Source organism: Fusarium mangiferae (genome assembly GCF_900044065.1).
Source record: "Fusarium mangiferae strain MRC7560 genome assembly, contig: FMAN_scaffold004, whole genome shotgun sequence".
NCBI classification, from domain to species: domain Eukaryota; kingdom Fungi; phylum Ascomycota; class Sordariomycetes; order Hypocreales; family Nectriaceae; genus Fusarium; species Fusarium mangiferae.
Window position 1 is genome coordinate 675,877 of NW_024573924.1, and position 20,671 is coordinate 696,547.

The 20,671-nt window shown below is 49.7% G+C and overlaps 4 protein-coding genes and 1 non-coding gene across 5 annotated transcripts; 2 read left to right on the forward strand and 3 right to left on the reverse strand.

Moving 5' to 3' along the window:
• Positions 1 to 98: 98 nt before the first annotated feature.
• Positions 99 to 3,927, forward strand: FMAN_08805 (uncharacterized protein; the record flags this gene model as incomplete). Its single annotated transcript, XM_041829576.1, has 3 exons — positions 99 to 1,287; positions 1,342 to 1,643; positions 1,699 to 3,927. 3 exons carry the CDS (start codon positions 99 to 101, stop codon positions 3,925 to 3,927), a joined length of 3,720 nt encoding a protein of 1,239 aa, XP_041680325.1.
• A 788-nt stretch (positions 3,928 to 4,715) lies between these two features.
• FMAN_08806 (translation elongation factor 1 alpha) lies at positions 4,716 to 6,474 on the reverse strand (the record flags this gene model as incomplete). Its single annotated transcript, XM_041829577.1, has 4 exons — positions 4,716 to 5,824; positions 5,878 to 6,016; positions 6,239 to 6,301; positions 6,403 to 6,474. 4 exons carry the CDS (start codon positions 6,472 to 6,474, stop codon positions 4,716 to 4,718), a joined length of 1,383 nt encoding a protein of 460 aa, XP_041680326.1.
• Positions 6,475 to 9,990: 3,516 nt separating this feature from the next.
• Positions 9,991 to 10,079, forward strand: tRNA. The gene is given in 2 exon segments: positions 9,991 to 10,027; positions 10,045 to 10,079. It is a non-coding gene; the product is annotated as a tRNA-Arg (tRNA).
• Positions 10,080 to 10,420: 341 nt separating this feature from the next.
• On the reverse strand, positions 10,421 to 11,883 carry FMAN_08807 (uncharacterized protein; the record flags this gene model as incomplete). Its single annotated transcript, XM_041829578.1, has 3 exons — positions 10,421 to 11,486; positions 11,548 to 11,759; positions 11,812 to 11,883. The coding sequence occupies 3 exons, from the start codon at positions 11,881 to 11,883 to the stop codon at positions 10,421 to 10,423; spliced, it is 1,350 nt and encodes a 449-aa protein (XP_041680327.1).
• A 1,106-nt stretch (positions 11,884 to 12,989) lies between these two features.
• FMAN_08808 (uncharacterized protein) lies at positions 12,990 to 14,770 on the reverse strand (the record flags this gene model as incomplete). The annotated part of the gene is made up of 3 exons (XM_041829579.1): positions 12,990 to 14,029; positions 14,078 to 14,348; positions 14,402 to 14,770. The coding sequence occupies 3 exons, from the start codon at positions 14,768 to 14,770 to the stop codon at positions 12,990 to 12,992; spliced, it is 1,680 nt and encodes a 559-aa protein (XP_041680328.1).
• Between the last annotated feature and the right edge of the window lie 5,901 nt (positions 14,771 to 20,671).

Here is a 20,671-nt window from a genome sequence, read left to right on the forward strand (position 1 = left end):
ACTGGTGTCTCTCTCTCTACCTTGGTTTTGGCAAATTTGGCCGCATTGTCGCATTCCGCTCCCTCAATGGGGCTTCCCAATTTATTATTTACTTCTCAATGATTTCTAGAGCGGTACGAGTGCCGCGTATTCGCCTGGCATGCAGGTTTGGCTTAATAACACAACGAAGCACTGGTCTGGGCTTCAGACCAAGTCCAGTTCACGAGGGCCTGGCACGACGATTATATACGTCCGACCTCGGAAATGCTGGGGAGAACAAGGTTGACGCTTTCATGACGAATACGGACGCTTCGAAAACAACGCCGAAAGAAGAGCAATTGGACGAAGAGTCAAAAGTTTCACCTACAGAGTCAGAAGACGCCGCACGAGCTCCGGATTTTCCCACCACCACCAACGTCGACTCTGAGCAAACTAGTAGCTCTGAGGAGCCTCAATTAGATGAGGACCCCATCTCGAAAGACACGACGATATCTCCTGGCGATGAGACATTCCCAGAGATGCTGGTTGACGATGCACTGAACGAATCCTCATCACAACCGCGATCGTCAAGATACGTTTTACCTGACCTGCCCGACTTCCCCAAATCGTCGTCAGGACGTTCATACAGCCCCGAACAGTATGCGCTGGACGAACTTTTGGGAGAATCGCAGAAGCCAGGGATCGAGGCATTTGCACTGCCTGAACTAGAAGCCCCAGATCTTGAAGACGAGCTCAAACCTTTGCCAAAGAGACGCCTCTACGATCGTCTTATGCGCGATGAATCCCTCGGAGTCTCTACTCTGGGAATGCCAGCTGGTGCCATTATCATCAACAATCCGAATATGACACGCATCGAGCGGCCAGCCCCTACTGTGATGGAAGCGAAACCTATAGAAACTACAGATCTTGACTGGCAAAATTTGACTCCGTCCGGAATGACAGAGCCTGAGTCTGAAGAGATATTCAAGAATATCGACGAACTATGCCCCGTGAGTCGTATTTTGCGTCAAACCGATATTGACAAGCTCGTCAGCACTCTTTGCGATGGTTTCACAGTCACCCAGCTGCGGGAATATCACAGTGCTCGCAAACCAGAACCCAGGGATCATGACGTGGTAAAATACGAGTGGATAGAAGAGATTGTACCATGGACTTCAATGAACTCGGTCCGACTGCGTGGCAATGATAAGGCTACCCTTGCTCAAAAGATCGTGTTGGATAAATGGAAGATTGAGGTTCAGGAACATGCGGACGATCTTGGAAAAGCGTTCGTGTGGATGGATCCTGAGATCTTCCCCTTTCTCATATGTTTGTTCCCAAAAACCTGAGCTTGGTGGTATATTTACTGACTGACGGTCATAGATGGTCGCAACAACACAAGCCGTCTACTTTGGGAGCTCAAGCGGGATTTCATAGTCGACGAAGACGAGAAGTTAACATTGCATACTCCAAAATGCCGCCTCAACATTACAGCGAAGAAGTCAACTACTTACGGTATCCTCGCTCATATTGACCAGGCCGTGCAGAGGATGAAGAGCCGGGTTATCGACGTTGCCCCCCTTCTTCCGAAGACTCGATCAGTAGCTCTAACGCAGGCAGAGCGCAAGGAGCTCGGCCGGCTTACCAAGACTTCAATCACGCCTGTAAGGCATGGCTCACAGGAGGTACGAAATTCCAGTTGTCCCTGAAACGTACAACATCATACTAAATGGTTTCTAGATGTTGCGCGTCTCCTGGATGCCCCAGCCTGATGAGCCCCCAACCGAGACAGAAGACCTTGCAGACACAGTATTCCGCTTAATTGTTGGCCGTGTCGTCCCGGGCGCCGACCACGGTGTCCTCCAGTGTCTTCCGCGATCTGATGACCAAGACCTAGTCACTGGCCAGCCCGTCCCTGTACAACGCCAGGCTCGGGCTATGTCGTGGAGAGACAAGCTCCAGAAGTGGCTGAGAATTGTCGCACCCATCAGCAAGGATACTCAAAACACTCTACCGCTAGGGCTGCCCTCCGAATCAGTGATTCCTGAAGAGAAATGTCCTCGCAGTGGAAGTGTAGACACTACTACAGCGAGGTTTGGCCATATCCTACACCAACGCGCTAGCACTTCGATCAAGGAACTCTACCGCAAACGCCGCATCCTAGCTCCCCTTACACCTCATCCCGCTGCTTTCTCCGCCCTCAAACCTGACAACGACTTGCCCCTGAAGGAGACTACTTCCATTGTTATGCACCTTTCGCCTCATGTCGATACTTCAGAGAGTCCAGTAACGGATTCAAATAAGAAGAAACAGGCAGACCCTGCTGCCTATATCACCATTCCCGTCCACCCTCAGGCCGATCTCGACAACTTCACGATCCCAGACGACGCAACCGTCCACATTTATGTGCCGTGGCACAACAGTGACGTGCTTCTTCCTACAGAGGCTGTAGATGTCCGCTTTGAGCACAAACGCTCCTATGCTCTCTCAATAAAACACCCAGGCATAAAGAAATTCTTTGAGAAATCGCAACTCAACCTCCGTGAGGGTCAACTTAGAACACCGAGCCAAGCCAAGCTCATGGTTCCAGGATCATGGTTACGAGGAAGTGGCAGCGGCAGGATGAACACTGCGAAAAGAGACGTTCTTTACGACTTCCGTGGAACTGAAATCCATCAGACCGTGGAAATGCCTTGGAATGGCCACACATTGCGCTACTCTAGCATCGAGGCTGGACAGCATGGCGGCCAACGTCAGGAGATTACACTCCAGGCTGGTTTACCAGGCGAGAACCCAGTTGCTTTCAAGGATAAGAGACGTACGAGCTTTTTACAACTGGTCGAGGACATGGCCACTGGAAAATGCTTCTCCTGGTCTGACGGCTACAAATCCGTCAAGAGCCGCCAGCTAGAAGACTTCAGTTACAATCTGCTTGAAGAAGATCTCCCTGAAGACGTCATTGTCGACAACGAAAAGTTTGATTCTCACGGTCGCGTAAATCGATACAGATCAGCAACGAGCGGAGACAGTTACAAGCCCGACCAGCGCGGCCGCTTTAATCAACATAGGCCAGCCATCGAGATGACCAATGATAGGTATGATTCGCGGGATCATGTCGGTGAACGTGAATCAGCCACGAAGGCGAACAGTGACAAGCTTGAAAGCCGTGTCCGTGTGAATGCACGCGCGTCTAGCCCAAAGCCAGAGAGGGGACCTCCAGTTGAGATCTTTGACGACATAGACGCATTGTTTGCGGCGGAGGGCCCGACTTCTGAGCTCAACCCCGACACGACACCCAAGTCTGACACGCAACAGCTCGATGAGTTCAAGTTTGACGACAAGATTATCACCAAACCAAGTCAAGGCGAAGATGTTCTTATGAGTTTTCTCGACAAGTACGCCACCCCTAAGGCCTTTTTGAGTGAAGACAACAGGAAGCTCTATGGCATTGATGCTGCCTACAAATACAAGAAATCAATGACGAGCGTTGCTGAGGATTTTCCTCCGATCGGCAACTCGCCAGATTTGCCAGAATTTCCAGAAGACAAGGTCACACCACCAAAATCTGAGAAGGCAAAGGTTACAACTAAAAAGGAGAAGTCTCGCAAAAAGGTTCAGAGTGAGAACTTCTCAACCCAGGAGTCAGCACCCAAGCCCAAGCCCAAAGCAACGCCAAAGAAATCAGCGAAAGCCAAGGGCAAGCCCAGCAAACATACCCTCCCAGAGCTACAGAAACCCGCCAGGATGTCAGATGCGGATGCATTTGCGGCTCAGTTCGCCAGACGAGCGACTTCAGAGAACAGAGGGAAGGACCAAAATAGTGTCATTGGGTTCTTCGATACCCTCCCAGAGGAGAAGAAGCCTGCTAAAAAGAAGTCTGCTCAGAAGAAGGCCGCTCAGAAGAAGAAACAGTCTGCTTCAAAGAAGAAGAAACCGACATCGAGTAACTCGAAAAACAAAAAGCCTTGAACGGCTCTCAAATGAAGTGTTTAAATATGCTACGACGACCGGAACGATGTCAGGAGTATGAATGCCGGTATGAACAAGGACGATCATTCATGAGGCTTGTGTGTCACTCTTTTGCGCCTCTGTTTCTCTCCAACGCCATGTGGGTTGTGACGTGCAACGTTGTAAATGAGAAAATCGTGAAAATTGCGGAGGCAGCTTTGGATACACAAAAGAAAAAGGAAGAGATAATATTGTATACTAAAACAGCATGTGTATCATAGTTATGTAGCATCATCATCAGACGAATGTATAGAGGAAAGGGGCAGCATGTATCATTAGACACACCAAAATACAACCAACGGCAAGCAGATATCAAGAAAGACATGGTGGTAGAGTGCACACCACAACACCATGTCTCGTCGTCTACATGCACTGAATCATCCGCATATACGAACTACTCATACTTCGAGTGTCAACTTCAACTTGCGATAAGCCAAATCAATCAAATGAGCAGAGGGTACATCACAGGAGCTTCATTTGCAGCAGCAGTCACACATTATCACGAGCATCATGTGTAGGAACAAGAAATTTTTGCACGAATCACTTCTAGACTCTCTATTCTTTTTTTGATTTGCACACAACCGAGATCCTGGCCTTTTTTCTTTGCCTCTCATTATGTGCCCCCAGACAAAAGCCGAGTGCTCATGCCAACATGATCATTTCGTCGTAGAAGCGAGTACATCAGCCCTTGGGCGTGAGATCGAAGTCGTAAGATCCCACTGAAGGTTGTCATTTCAGAAATAAGTTGCTTATTTCTTGGCGGCCTTGGCAGCGGACTTGGTGACCTTGCCGGCAGCACCAGAGGACTTCTCGACGGCCTTGATGACACCGACGGCGACGGTCTGTCGCATGTCACGGACGGCGAAACGACCCAGAGGAGGGTAGTCAGTGAAAGCCTCAACACACATGGGCTTGGAGGGAACCATCTTGACGATGGCGGAGTCACCAGACTTGATGAACTTGGGGGCGGCCTCAGTAGCCTTACCGGTTCGGCGGTCGATCTTCTCCTGGATCTCGGCGAACTTGCAGGCAATGTGGGCAGTGTGGCAATCGAGGACGGGAGCGTAACCGGCACCGACCTGACCGGGGTGGTTGAGGACGATGACCTGGGCGGTGAAAGAAGCGGCACCCATGGGGGGGTCGTTCTTGGAGTCACCAGCGACGTTACCACGTCGGATGTCCTTGACGGAGACGTTCTTCACGTTGAAACCAACGTTGTCACCGGGCTGGCCCTCAGTGAGCTGCTCGTGGTGCATCTCGACGGACTTGACTTCAGTGGTGACGTTGGAAGGAGCGAAGGTAACGACCATACCGGGCTTGATGACACCAGTCTCGATACGGCCGACGGGAACCGTTCCAATACCACCGATCTTGTAGACATCCTGGAGGGGAAGACGGAGGGGCTTGTCAACGGGACGCTTGGGGGGCTCGATGGAGTCAATGGCCTCGAGGAGGGTCTTGCCAGTGAGCTTGCCGGACTTGATCTCACGCTCCCAACCCTTGTACCAGGGGCAGTTGGTGGAGGGGGTAAGCATGTTGTCACCGTTGAAACCGGAGATGGGGACGAAAGCGACAGCCTTGGGGTTGTAGCCGACCTTCTTGATGAAAGAGGAGGTCTCCTTGATGATCTCCTGGTAACGGGCCTCAGACCACTTGGTGGTGTCCATCTTGTTGATGGCGACGATGAGGTTCTTGACACCAAGGGTGTAGGCAAGAAGAGCGTGCTCACGGGTCTGGCCATCCTTGGAGATACCAGCCTCGAACTCACCAGTACCGGCGGCAATGATGAGAATGGCGCAATCGGCCTGGGAAGTACCAGTGATCATGTTCTTGATGAAATCACGGTGACCGGGAGCGTCTGAGTGATATGTTAGTACGAGGAAGAAGAATGAAGCATGAGCGACAACATACCAATGACGGTGACATAGTAGCGAGGAGTCTCGAACTTCCAGAGAGCAATATCGATGGTGATACCACGCTCACGCTCGGCCTTGAGCTTGTCAAGAACCCAGGCGTACTTGAAGGAACCCTTACCGAGCTCAGCGGCTTCCTATTGTCGGATGGTTAGTGACTGCTTGACACGTGACGATGCGCTCATTGAGGTTGTGGAGAGGGCAAACGCGCCCATCGCTCGAGTGGCGGGGTAAATGCCCCACCAAAAAAAAATTACGGTCATATCGCAAAATTTTTGGTCTCGAGCGGGGTAGCGGGCACGTTTCGAATCGTAGGGAAAATCGACGGGCAAAGGACACGCGATCGAAGGGAGACTAACCTTCTCGAACTTCTCGATGGTTCGCTTGTCGATACCACCGCACTGGTAGATCAAGTGACCGGTCTGTGAAGCTATGTCAGCATATTGTCTTTTGAGATATACCCCGCCGGATCTTGGTCAGGATTACGATGGCAGATAAGCTCATCATCAAGGGTAGTACTCACAGTGGTCGACTTGCCAGAGTCGACGTGGCCGATGACGACGACGTTAAGGTGAGTCTTGTCCTCCTTACCCATTTTGACGGTTGTGAATGGTTTGTGATAAGGTTTTTGATGTACGTGCTGTGAAGAGGTCAGCGGCCGAAGCGGCAGGGTGAGGGGAGCAGGCGGTGTTCAAGAATATCTCCAAAGAGCTTGCAATGAAGCACAAGATCTTGTTGATGTTCCTTGATCAAGGCCTTGAAGGGCTGCACATACAAAATCGCAGATCGGATGCTTGAACCGGGTATGCGAGACGAGGAGGGAAGAGAAGAAAAAATCCAAGGGAAGTGGTGGGAGGAGGAGATTTAAAAGGCGAGCCAGAGGGAGGAGGGGTGGGGTGGGGTGAAAGTCAGAAGCGGCGCCGCGGGGCAACCAACTTGGCAAGCCCTAACAGCTCAGAGGTTTTTTCACAAGGCAGGTGGGTCTGTGTGAGCCAATCATTAAGCTCTAAAGCATAATGACGGCGAGTGACCAAAGACTTGAGGAATGGTACGAGGAGGGGCAGAAGAAGCTCGACGAGGACGGAGATATCAGAGGTTTGTCGTTAATATCGAGTGATCGTGATCAAGTAACTACAGTGGTCATTACGAGATTACACTGCACAGTCTGCTGCGCATTTAGACGAGTCTTTGCAGTATTGCTGGCCGCTCTTGAAGTTGATATCTGGGGAAGCAAACTGGCAGGATCAGCGCAACATATCAACACTCAAGGAACGAACAAGGCCTGGCACCCGAGAGGAATCTCAGTAAAGCCGCTGTCTTCTAGTGTACTACTTAAGGTAGGCACGGCATTTAGAAATAGAAACATCACCATGGCGCCTCTAGCTGCTCTATCAGCAGCTCAATAACCTATCTCAACCTCTTTCAACATCTGTCTTTCCACCAGGACAATCGCAAAAGCGCTGGCTTCTACGTGGAGGTACAAGCGAACTGTTAGGCGGGTACATGCGGGGCAGAATTTTTGCGATTCTTTTCTTGTGCGCATCGCCGCCTAAAGGAAAATTTCTCACTACGGCCTGAAGAAAAATTCGATCATGCTGGCGGTCGAGGCTCGGTGGGTTTACCCTTTCGTGTGGTGGATGCGCGGGCGCGTCCTAAAATTGTCTGGGGCCTGCTTGTGGCCGGCCTGATACAGAGACGAGCATGGCTCTGGGACTGTTCTGCCCAACGAAGCATCTGAGGATTTTTTTGCCCCTCAATTTCACGTCCGTCAGCCCAACGCAACCACGGCGTGAGTCACTTGAGTAATCTTAATATCTTCTTTCTGAACTCTCTCGCGTACAATGTCACACCGATAAGAGTATCCTGCCCGAGCGACTCTCTTTGTTGGCTGTCGCTCTACATTTCCTTCTGCTTTCGACCACCAAGGGAGGGGAAGCTTCAAGATTGCCCCTCCTCTATGGCGCGGTCAGTTTCTGGCTCAAACTCCCTGCACGAATCAACGTCATGCTCCACTGAATCTTTTAGCGCCTGTGGGTTGCCACCACCGCTGCGCGACCAGTGCACGGAAGATCTAGCCTTGGCTAGGATGTGTGAGGTGGTCAAACAGGAAGTTGATTGTCCCTATCAAAAATTTTCAAGCTGGAGGGGTAATACGGTACAGATAGGTAAAAGCGAATACATATCAACAGTTCCATCACTGTATCATGACATCAGGCAGATCGTGTATTTGATCGCTTATACTGACGTCCAAAAAACCCATGTGGTGAATCACATTGACCATAATCTCCGCTCATCGTCGCAGTTCCTCGTCTTGGTCTTGCGCCTGTGTCTCGTCCAGTTGTTGTTTACTCGTGTTGCGTTGTGCCCCTCCCCCTCCTTGTCAACAACCCCTCCATCAGCGTATGGTCCAAGCAGAGGCTGCTGGGATCAATAGCCTCTACCTAACCACTGAACAAGCACGCCAGAGCAGAAAAGAAACCACAAGGAGGGGCAAAAAAATCATGTCCAGCCACTGTGGAGCCCACACGAAGCGCAGCTGCAGCTCACCTTGATCTGTCGCGGGATAGTCATGCTCCTGGTGGAGGTCCTGGTGAGGACCCCGGGGGGTTAAGAAAACTTCTGACGTGAAATCAGGATGCCAAAATCACGCTGGTTAAAGGCTGCTTGAGATATACTAAGTTTACCCAAGTCTTTTCGTCACTTGGTTCACAGGGCTTGGGATTTCTTGCCTCCCTTAAGGACCTTGCGATTTCATGCAGCTTCAAGTGCCACTCCGATATCTCGAGCCATTGAGGAATTGCCAGATTGTCAAACGCAAAAGTTAGCACCACTAATACACTTTATCCGTATGACACAGCTGAAACTATCATCCAGCTGCTACCCCGGTGACTCTGACGGCAGAAAGGTATCACTGTAAGCTTAATGGAAGAAGAGCCTTTGAGTGTTGTGTGATCTTTCTTCTCCATTGGATATCTTGTTGAACCTAGGAGGCCGTGCTCCCTTGTTGATGGATTGTTGCGACATGCTACACAGACATAGTTATGGCGCATATTCAGGGCGGTTATCGTTCCTTGTCCCCATCTGGATATGGATAGTTTTTGTTGTCACATTGTCATTATGGAGAACTCTATCCGAGGGGGTTTGTCCACAGTGGATATGCCCTCGACGTATGCATCGGCTCCGCCGTAGGCCTGTCGCCTCGAAATTCTCCTTCACTTTACGGAAGATATCGTGAGACCCAAGTGGAGGACGCACCATATGAGAACATCTCATGATTCTTCGATGAGAACTTTTTAAGCCCTCTGCGCTTTTGTAGACCGCTACTATTGATATGTTATGTTGGGGAGAAGCTGAGGTGTCAAGAACTTTGATGATCTCGATGTCAGTTTAGGGTAGCATCAAGACTCACAACACAAGGTAACTTGTAATTATGGAGTTTGCCATGATACACCACCTGATACAACCAAGATTTGCTGTTACCAAGGTATTATTATGAAAGTCTGTGCATGTTTATGACCAATAGTATTAATTGTGAAAATCGAGTGCCGCTATCACCTCCCTGTCGAGCTTGACCTATCCTGGCGGCCAAGCGGAGCCATTCAAATGTCCATATAAAGACACCATCCCCCGGCTCGTGTTACACATGATTGCATGAGTTGGGTATTGTAAGCTCGTACAAATTATCCCAGACAGTACGGTTCAAACCGAATTACTTAACCAGAAGTTATCGATTGTTCAATTGATTATACAGTTCTCGAAATCAGTTGCTTTCTATTCAAATCTCAAGAGCTGAGGCGTATCCAGTTTTGGGCCTTCTCAACACCAAGAAACAACGACACTGCGACCATACAATGCGACCACTCAATCACTCAATCACCAGTCGAGAAATAACAGTAACAGTGCCGATGACTCCATCACCACCACCCTCCACACCCGAATTCCATCCAATTACTGCGCTGCGCCCTGCACGCTCCCGTCTGTGAAACTGCAGCATCCTGTCACTGCCTATAACCGGCCCCTTTTTTCAACAGGATATAGCCCGTCACAATAGTACCTATCCCAACAAGCAATACCAAAAGACTTCGTGGTCGAACGGTTAAAGCATACGAAAGCCCGTATAGAGTAATAGTTAACTCGTTGGACTCCTATAACAGTATAGGGCGTTAGCCAAGGATCCTGGTGCAAATCCGGGTGCGGGTATTTTTTTGCCTTTTTTTGGGGGTTCTACTTCTTGCTACGCAAGTTTGTCTGTTTCGACTCTGCACGCAGTGCGGTTCGAACACCCTTTTGCTCATCCTACTTTGGGAGCTCGAATCACGAGGCAGTGTGCTGTGTACTCAGTCTTAAAGTCTGCTCAACACCACAACCACTGTAGAAGCCTCAAGGAGAAAGTGAGTCGTAACAAGGCGTAAAACATCAAACGTACGATGTATGTTACAATTATCTATGAATGCTATCTACCTCAGTCAAGTCCAGCTTGACCAATATCCATGTAATATACATATCTCCTTCATGAACTAGTGATTGTCTACACACAGCTCTTATCGGACCTTGCCCTCAACCTTCTTGCCCTGAGTACTCATACCCTTTGGCGTCTTCAACCCTCCAAACACCGCTGCAGCTACAACAGCGATACCTGTTGCGCCCATACCATATGCTACCTCACGGCCAGCCCACCAGTACACACTTGTGAACAAGATAGGGCCGAGGCCTCGGCCAAGCTGACCCCAACTTCGTAGCATGCCGAGCTTGTTGCCGCGCTCATCCTCGTGAGCTTCGAAGCTGGAAAGTGCATTCAAACCCGTAACGACGGTGGCGGATGTAACGGCCAGGCATGTAGCAGCGAGATACAGACCGCCGATTGTGTTGACCTGTCCCAGGAGAACGAAGGACGCAAGGCAAGCTAGTGTGCCGATTCGAACAGACATCAGAGGTGGAAGTCGTCGCGTGACACCGCCCTGGAGAATAGATGCCACAAGACCAACATAGCCAAGTAATCTCCCATTCTTGCCGGAAGTGAACGAGAAGAGCTCGTACGTCATAAAGGACAGAGAACTCTCCATGCCGGAAAAGAACAGCAGGAAGACGAAGTGGATGGCATTCAAGAGAAAGTGAGAGTTGGTCCTCTCAATAGCCTTGGGTATAGCCTTCTTCTTCCCACCGTCCTTCGCCTGAGCACCGCGTAGCGATGGTAACGTCTCGGGCAGGCTGAAGTATAGATACACTGTCTCCACAACAATCAGCGCAAGACTGAATCCCGCAGCCGCTGCAAACGGGTTCGCCGTGAATGTCGAGAATGTGCTGAGCCACGCGCCGAGTCCAGGGCCGAAGGTGAAAGCGATCGAGAAGCACGCGCCGATCAGAGCCATAGTTGCACCGCGAGACGACTCATCCGAGATATCACTCGCCATTGCTGTAGCGAGCTGGACGTTGCCTTCTGATAACCCACCAACGACACGACTAGCGATGAATGTTCGGAAATCGACGGCAGCAACCCAGAGCAGGACGGAGAGAATGTTACCACACATGGAAGCTAAGAGCGCTTTGCGACGGCCATATCGATCGGAGAGGGCGCCGATTAGAGGAGATGCAATGGCTTGCAGAAGTCTACGAGTAAGATTGTCAGCTTGCGCCTTAACATTTACAGGCTTGCTTGACGGTTACGCACGAGAACAGAGAGCCTAGAGCTCCGCCCAGCAGCACAATGTCATGTCGCGACTCGATCGGGCGAGAGAAAGAAGCCTTGTATCGGTGGAGGCCAGATAGGACGGTTTGGAGGAGAGTTTGAGGTCCGTCGTGGCCGATTGGCTCCTGGCCTTCTCGGTCGCGGTAGAATTCGAGAAGCTTGGGGAACAAGGGAAGGATGAATGTGAAGGAAATCTAGGGACTTGAATTAGCAAGGAAGCCATACTGAACTATTCTTGTCACATACCAGATCGAGGAGTAGCGAGACAGCAATGACCCGGAGGACTCGCTTCCTCGCTGCGGGATCAAATGTAGACATTGGCGGGTGCTAAATGGGGACAGATAGATTTCAAGTAACAGGCAGAGACAGAAATAGAGACCGGGGAGGTATGGAACGGATGTACAAGGAAACAAAATGGCAATTATGTATAAAAGGAGAAGAAAAGAGAATGAAACTAATAAAAGACCAAAGAGAGAAGCTCAGGAGACAGTGGACACTTGCTGGTCTGACGGCATCTGATCTCGGAATAGAATAGCAACGTGGTGGTTTGGTGGCTGCTTGCTTTGACCGGGCCCAATAGAAATAAATAGCTGCGTCACTACCATTAGGAGAGTGGATGCCCGTGGATAGGTAGTCTCAGGTCTGTGGCGTGCGGATATTCCCTGTTAGTTAGGGGGGTCTTTGCTGCAACCTCTTGACGGAGAAACTCCACATGAGATTGGATGCTTTCTCGATGGTTGCTAATCCTTGAGCTACCAACGGAAGTGCCGTGAATGTTTCAATACGAGATGATAGATCGACACTAGAAGCGAATTACAGGGTCACACTGAGAAGAAGTTAGAAAATATGCTTTTTGAATTGGATATTTGTAATTTTTTGTTCTTGTTTATTTCTCCGATTCTCCTGTCCAACCAGTTCTAGTCCTGGCCTTCAGAAAGATACAGTTCTGTATCTCATAATCCTTTTGGGTTCGGAATTCGTAAAAGTCCATATATCGTATTTATCATGACAAAGAAGATCAACCTCTTATCCGTGCGCCTCATTTGGCTTGAAGATTTGGTGTTGATTGCAAAAGCCTTGCTGTTTATCCATGTTCAACACAGACCGTGAAGCTTTCGCATCGACATCCTCGCCTCCAAAACACGGTAACAAATAAAGCCAGAAGGCTGTTGGAAAGCAATGCAAGACGTAAACTCATGACAAAGAAAAAGGCACGTATGTGCCGCATCTTTAACAGACATAAAACATGAAACTCATAGCTTCTCATGACATAACATGATCGTAATTCCATCATACAAACTCGTTTTCATCAAAGGGTTCATAAGAAAGACATAATAGGCGCTGGGTATCGCAAAGCGGCAACAAAAGCAGAGCAAAGCAAAGATACCTGACCTTGATAAAGCAGTGAAGTGTTTAGCTCCAACTTAGTAGGTTTCGAAGACGAAGCGGAATCCCTCAGATCCCTTGTAGGGAATAGGCATGAAGTAGTCAGCATCAATCTCGCAGTCTCGAACTCGTGTCTCGAAGATGCTGAGGTAGCCAACGTCTCCAAAGCGCTGATCGCCATCATCGCTACCATACACAACACCACCACTTCCCCATCTGCGGAAGAGTTTGGCAAGTGTAAGATAAAGCTCGGCGTGAGCCAGAGCCATGCCGAGGCAGATGCGCGAACCGGAACAGAAGATGTCGAGATACTTGTCAAGTCGCTCTCCGTCCTCCACCCATCGCTCAGGGTGGAAGCCGCGGGCGTCGTAGAAGATGTTCTCGTCCATGACGGTCTTGTAAGGGCTCATGCCAACGATGGATCCTGGAGGGAGGCTCCACTCCTCATCGTTCTCGCGATCATGGTAGACGAGAGCCTCATCGGGAGCAACGCGTGCGAGGCGGCTGCTAGTTCCGATAGCAAGGCGCAGAGCTTCTTTGACGACTCCACGAAGGTAAGGGAGCCTCTCCAACTTCGACAGAGTTATAGTCTCGTAAGCATCGGGGATAGCATCAAAGAGCTCGTCGCGTAGCTTGCGGAGGGTCTCAGGGCGGTTCAAAAGGTGGAAAGTGGCAAGTGACATGGCCCACGACGTGGTTAGAGTGCCACCCTGGACAGTGATCTGGCTTTCCTGTGTGTGGCGAGAGGCAGTCTTGTCACGAACAGAGCGAGTCTTGGTGGAGAGCATGGTAGGGTGACCTCCGTCCATCATCCACTTGCCGCTGCTTTGAGGAGGGTCGACGCTGTGGATCTGTTCAAGAATGTCGTTCTTCATCTTCAAGAACCCTCCCCATCCCGGCATGCATCGGTTTGAGATGGACTCCGGCAGAGCATTGACGAGGGTGAGAACCCAGTCGAGCTGCTGCACACAAGGTCCCATGTGAGTACCGATGAGAAGGTCATTAGTGACCTCGGCACCGAAATCGGGCTTCTCGACAAGGTGGTCGCTTCGAGCAAAAGCGTACTCATTGATGACATCTGGGCCCACTGTTAGAGTTGTCATTGTGTGAGAGACTTGAGACTTACCATTGGTAAAGGCAGAGTAGGGATACATGACATCAAGAGGTTGTCCATTGGATACCTCGGCGTAGTTCAGGAACGCACCCAGAAGAGCTTCCACTCTCTCCTCGATAACCGGCTGCAATTCGCGCACAGTCTGAGTTGAGTAGAATGGGCTCAGCGCACTTCGACGCAACTTGTGAAGGCTGTGGTCGATGGCAGCAAGAGAGCCTTCTGTCGCAGTCTTGGGTCCTGCGAGAGCAGTTGGGTGAGGAACACGGGTACGGGGGGCACCGGACTATTTGTTTGTTAGTTGAAAACCATGAATATCTTGAGCATACAAGTGCTTACCTGTTGGGTGTAGAATGTCCACTTGTCTCGACGGCGGCTGGGTCCAGTGTAGAGATCTGAAAAGAATTCAGGATCTCCTACATGGACTTCCCAGGGGTTGATGCGAACAATAGGGCCATATCGTTCATGCATATCGATGATCTTGTAGGTGTATTGTCCTCCGAGGACAAAGTCGTAGTAGAACTCATAGTATTGAGTCAAAGCGGCCAGCTTGGGACCTGGGATATGGGCCAGAGGGCTGAGCCATAGTCTCCAAATAACAAGCTGGACGAGATAGATGAGCCAGATGCCCGCAAGCAAGCATCCGGTCTGCTGCCAGGTAAGGGCAGCAATGGTCTCTTGGACCGCCATGAAGGTGTTGGAAGCCATTCATGAGCGACTCGCCCTAACAGGACGGTATTGTCATTGAAGGAAGTAAGGATTAAAGAAGATTTATTGGAGTGGCCATGGGCTCTCCAGGCTGCATAGCAGAAGCCTTTGAGGAGATAGATCTCTTGTCAAGAAGCATGCGAGGTGGTGCTGCATTTGTATTTCAAGCATAAGCATGGTCAGGCCTTCACCGCATGGACTTTGAGACCTCTCGATCGGTCGTAGTGGATGGGCTGGGAAGACGGGGAACCCTTTCCCGGGTGCGCGAGCGGGCCGCGTGGAGACTCCTTCAGGCGGTGAACAACAATTCGGGGACTGTCTTGCAGGGCACGGCCAGCTGTCACCGCAAGTGCTGTAAACGTCGTTGGTTGACGAGAATTCGAACGATCGTGGTCACATAATCAAGCCAATAGGTGATGCAGCCGGAAGCCGGGGGAGCTCGCAGCGCTTGTCTAGAAAGGGAAGAACCATTGGATCGCTAAGACGTTGGAAAGGGAGAATCAGGAACCATTTTAGCTCGTGGTTGGTGATTCAGGGGTTGAGCGGATGAATTGGTGACCATTTTTCTATAAAGAGTTTTCAAAGAGTGAGAGGTTGGTAGTTGCAAAGGCGGAGGACATGGATTCTGTGAGAGGTTGGATGTTGGTGGTTGGCGGTGACAAGGGCATATGGGACGAAATCGTGTCTTTGATCGGTTGCATCCGAGCTAATTAGGTTCAATGCACATTGACCAAAAAAGTGGGAGATGAGATGATCAGAAACATGTCGAGAATGCCAATGAGTGTTTGACGTGCTGAAAAGAAGTACTCACGGGCCACATAGACGTTTGGTGTCCGGCATATGTGCAAAAGTGTTACTTAGCTTCAGTCGAGTCTCTGTGTCATCACTCTGTATAATGTATTCAATTAAATCTACAGTATCATACCAGATCAATTGTATTATGATAACTAGCACGTTTTCAATGAAAGCGTGGACGCAGTGATTTTGTATCTATACTTCATTAGTAGCTATGTGAATGCCTTCAGATATCGCCATGATACCCTTGGACAGCCACCCTGGAGCAGCCCCTCACCAATCTCACTCGTTGATCTGTTACCATTGACAATTCGGAGATACTTTGGCCTAAAAGGGTTGATAGTGCTGAAACGGTTGAGTTGTCGACTGTTTTGGATGATCCGGCAACTGTAATCCTTGCTTGGCTATCTATCTGGTACGAGAATGCCGGGTATGTCAGACCATACTGAAGCCATTCATGGTTGACACACCGTACAATGTCAAGCTGCGACGGAAATAATCATGGTCTAATTCTAAAGCTCCGAAAACCACCGCACCAGTGATCTAATGACAACAGTGGCTGCATAATATAGCCTCATCCTACGGCTACATATATGGCCGGTGAAGATGGGAATGGTAGACCGGCCCGGTCTGCATGCTTTGTGTATCACACCACTGAGTATGTATGAAGCCTAGCAAGTGTCACGATGCTAGGCATTAAAATATAGAGCAGTTTTGCTCGGGTCATGAATCATGTTAGACTACTGAGTCTGGGCACTTCTGTAACTCGTGGTATAAGTCCAAGTTGAAGCTATTCCAAGATCACGGCAATATCCTACGATGCATGCTTCATTATCCGTGCACTGAGCAGACACTAGATTATCTAGATAACGATCATATCATAAAGCTACTACCCTCCAAGTGTGGATGCTGCATCCGATCTCATGCATCAGCCAAAGACGCAGTAGCGGAGGCAGACACGGGATCGAGAGGTTACCTCTGATATAAATGGGGTTTTCAACTCAACATCCCGCGTCTGATACTCCACCCCCACACAGAAATCCGGGGTAAATGCCTCCAGTTTCTTATTAGTCCCAGATGTGAAGCACCTAACTTACTGCACGGGATGTCAAGCTTAATAAAGAGATAAGAACTGCGACCCCTCCATTGTAAATCTTGTCTTGTCTTGTCTGTGACGTCTCTGCACATTCTAGACTGCGGCTGCTTCCGCATCTTCAGACCCCCTCGGCGCTAAAGGTCACATCATATGGATTCAATATCAACTTCATCAACCTTGTAGCCACAACCACAAGACGGACTTTTTACCTAGTTGAATAGTGACGACACGCAATAAGATCAACGGGACCTTGCATTTCTAGGCAGTTTCATGAGGCTTTTAGCTTTGACCTCGGCGAACGTTACGCCTTCAGAAGAAAACGGCTGCTCATTACCTCGTCTGGAACCAACACGCCACGGGTAAACGGGTTTCAGATCCTTCGATCGCCAACCCTTAGCTCTCTTCTCCCTCGAAAAACCCCTCGTATTTCTCATTCCATCGTCGATCAATTCAAGTGCCACCGTCATTGTCGTTCCACTCTCCCTGATGGCTTGAAGCTTGCGCCAACTAACCAAACGGCGCGGCCAGACTCCCAGGATCAATATGGAGGCTCTGCTGATCTTGCTGTTGTTGTTGCGGATTGCGAGTTGCTTCTCAAGCGAGAGGGCAAGTCGTTGGCCTTGAAACGGGCTGGAGAAGATGAGATGTACGACGCCGAACTGCTTCATCTGGGGATATCCCTGGGTAATATGCAGTTAGCCTCTTCTTACATTGTTCGTCGGCAACCACGGTTCCACAAGATCCCACACTCATCTCCACCAACCAACCCAGCGAATTGGTTCGAGGTCACGATGGCTCATAGCCAATACTGTAGGGCTGCACTATGCAACACCGTTTTCCACCAGTGGTTCAATAGTCCACAAAACGGGTGCACTATTGAAGCCAAACGAACCGTTGTCGACCGATACAACTGTGACGCCAAGCGGATATGCGAGATTCCAAATCGTGTTTCAATGATGGGTACTAGGTAAGGTATCAATATTAAGTTGGTCCTGCGACCAAAGACGCACTGATATGTACGTTCAAATCTATAGCCATCCAATGTTATGTTACCATTTCCTCCTCTTCTGATATCCAATCCCATAGATCATAATCCCGAGACCTGAGTATTCCGTCTAGTACTTTTCCGAACCGTCCCAAAACAGAAGAAAGCATAACTCCACAGCACCGTCATCCCATGAATTCCTTTTATTTCGATCGGCAGTCGATATCATAATCGCTAAAGCAGTGCGCAGTTCGTGCAAGCATGTTGGCAGGCATGATTTTTACAGCAAGACTCTGAGGAGCGTTAGAAAACATGATGTAGGAGTTCAGGAGTGTCAGAGAACTAACCTGAGGTCTGCTGGCTCATGACAGGGTATTATCGCAAAGCTTGCATCGTCTTATTGCTGGCAAACGAGCTGGGGGCATTTTCCCTTTGGAGGCTTGGGGCAGCTGGGCTTCGCAACGCCAGTAGTGTCATAAGGTCCGCGAGGCATGATGAAGGTGTTTTTGGTTGTTCTTTGGTTTGGTTTGTTGAGGTGTGTCGCAAATAGGTTCGTTGTCCCAGAAAGGCAGACAGTACAATATGCTGATGAGACGATAGAGTGGTTGCGTTGCAGATTGTGTTGTGCGTAAAGCAGCGGCAGCAGAGAAAGGCAGAGCAGATAAGATGCAGAGCGACTGGAATTCAAGGGCACGCACAAACAACGAAGAATGAATATTGATGAAAAACCAACGAAAGGGATACTGATCACGAAACGAAGAATTTATGTCGGGGACCTATTTGTCTTAAATTTCATTTCTGGGAGACTACTCCGTACAGCCAGCACCACCCCCGTTGAAATTTGGAGGCTCGCGTGGCTTCTAACCTACGCACCGATACTTCAGTCTGGTCTGTCTGGTCATTGCATTGCCTAGGCGGTCAGGACTCAGCACACTGCTACACCCCTGGATGACTTCCAAATACCCCCTGTGCCTGTGTTTACGGTTACTAGGATCGGCAGGGGCCGTGAGCCGTGAGCCTCTAGGTATTAGCACTGGCACTGGACTGTCGGGAGGACAACTCAAGTTTCCGGGCCCTGGACTAGCAACAAGATGTGGCAACTTTGTTTACTCGGGATCGGGAGCCATTGTTTGTGGCGTTGCGTCTATCATCTGGATGAGAGAGGGAGAGAGAGAAGATATCTCAGACATGAGAAGAGAGAAATCTCCAGTTTGCACTATGGGATCGGAATTGCCAAACGCAGGGCGAGGCGAGATGAACCAGATCAAGGGCGTTTGATATGGACCAGGGGTTGTCAAACTTGAAGGGATGGATGGATGGATCAGTTGCAGTGGGTGGATGGGCCAGCAAGCACCAGGAGGCTTGTGGGGAATACACTAAAAGAGCGGCTTTGGGGACCAGGATAAGGCATGTTACCTGCTGGGGACCTCTATTCCAAACGGAATTCTAGAAGAGACGCCACGATGAGCATTGGGCTGTTTGGGGACCAAAGAAAAGTTCGCTAATACGTTGGGGCGCAAGGGGAGGAAGAAAGCAATGACCAAGTCGCAAAGGAGAGAAGAAGAAGAAGAAGAAGAAGAAAAAAGAAGAAAAAGGGACGGTGAGCGATTCAGCTATGATGGCATTTTCTCGGTGTGGCATTATGACAAGTCGCCATGGCTGTCACTGAACCGAACGACACATCATTCTGGTTGAGACAAGATCAAAAACAGGGAGACAACAAAGGATAAAAAAAGAGTCAATCCATTTAATTACTTGACTTGACACAAAGGCAAAAACACTGATTCAAACGAAAAAGCAATACCTAGAAGTTAGAAGATCACTTACTGTTCTGTTCTGTACTGTTCTGTACTGTACTGTACAATACAATAACAGAAGCAAAAAGCGTATTCGCAACCCAACTCTCGTCATCCCATGTCATACCAGTACCACACCGCACCAGCTGCGCTGCTGCACAAAAGTTTCAAGCAAGTACACGTCTCCCCGGTTCTTCAGGCCGTGTTGCATCGATTTTTGTCTCCCAATCTAAGTCGAGTGACGTCTGTATGCCCACCGCTTCGGGTTGGCCCTAGCCTTTAGCTGAGCTGGTCTATTAGTCTCCAGCTCTGTCATGCTAACCATGGATCCATTGCTGGCTGATGTTGCTGGTTGTCGTGTAATTGGTGTAGTTACTCTGTCTAGTCTGTACTGTTACTGTGACAAGACCCCTTTCTCTTCACCCATCCATCCATGATCCATCCATCCATTGCCTAGCCAAGAATCTCCTTCGCACGAGCCAGTTCATTTCCCGAGCTACGGTCATGACCACGTTATTATTTCAACCGGGGACACTAATAAAGACCCAGCCGCCTGTCACAGCCCTGCCAGTCAGTCGAGACGAGATAGCCAACCGGGAGTAAACACCAACGGCCGTCTGGAGTTTTTGAGTTCCCACCATCCTCCGTTGCCTATCGCATCGCCTGGCATCGCACCAACGGCAACACTGCTGCTCGGCCTTGTAGCCTGCCTAGGCCTGCTAAACCATCCCAGGTCCACGGACCCGTGCCTCTGCCGATCGCTCGGATCCTGTTCATGAGGTTCCGGGAATTGGGATTGTCTAAGTGGCAAGGAAGGTTTCCCGAGTACGGTTAGCCATGTGAAGGAAGGTGAAGTGAAGCAAACTGAAGCAAGGTATGGGTGGTTATGGGTAAGGGTAAGGTATTATTCTTCCGACATTTGACAGGTTTGGGGGCAAACAACTGCGACACGTCAAGATTGGCATTCTGGGGCCATCCTCTTACACGCGAGCCTCCAAATTTGACAGACCGACCGACAAGACGTTCTCAAGACGTTCTCTCTACTGTATTATTCGAGCAGTGTAAGGCCAACGAGCTTCACCTCGGTCGTTGATAATGTCACTGGCAATGAACAAACAGCAATCTTGACAAGGGGTGCTCAATACGAAAGACTTTTTCTAAACGGCGCTCGTTGATGAAGAAGGAAGGGTCTGAGAGTATGACATCGCCAATCGGAGTGCGTTCCATGA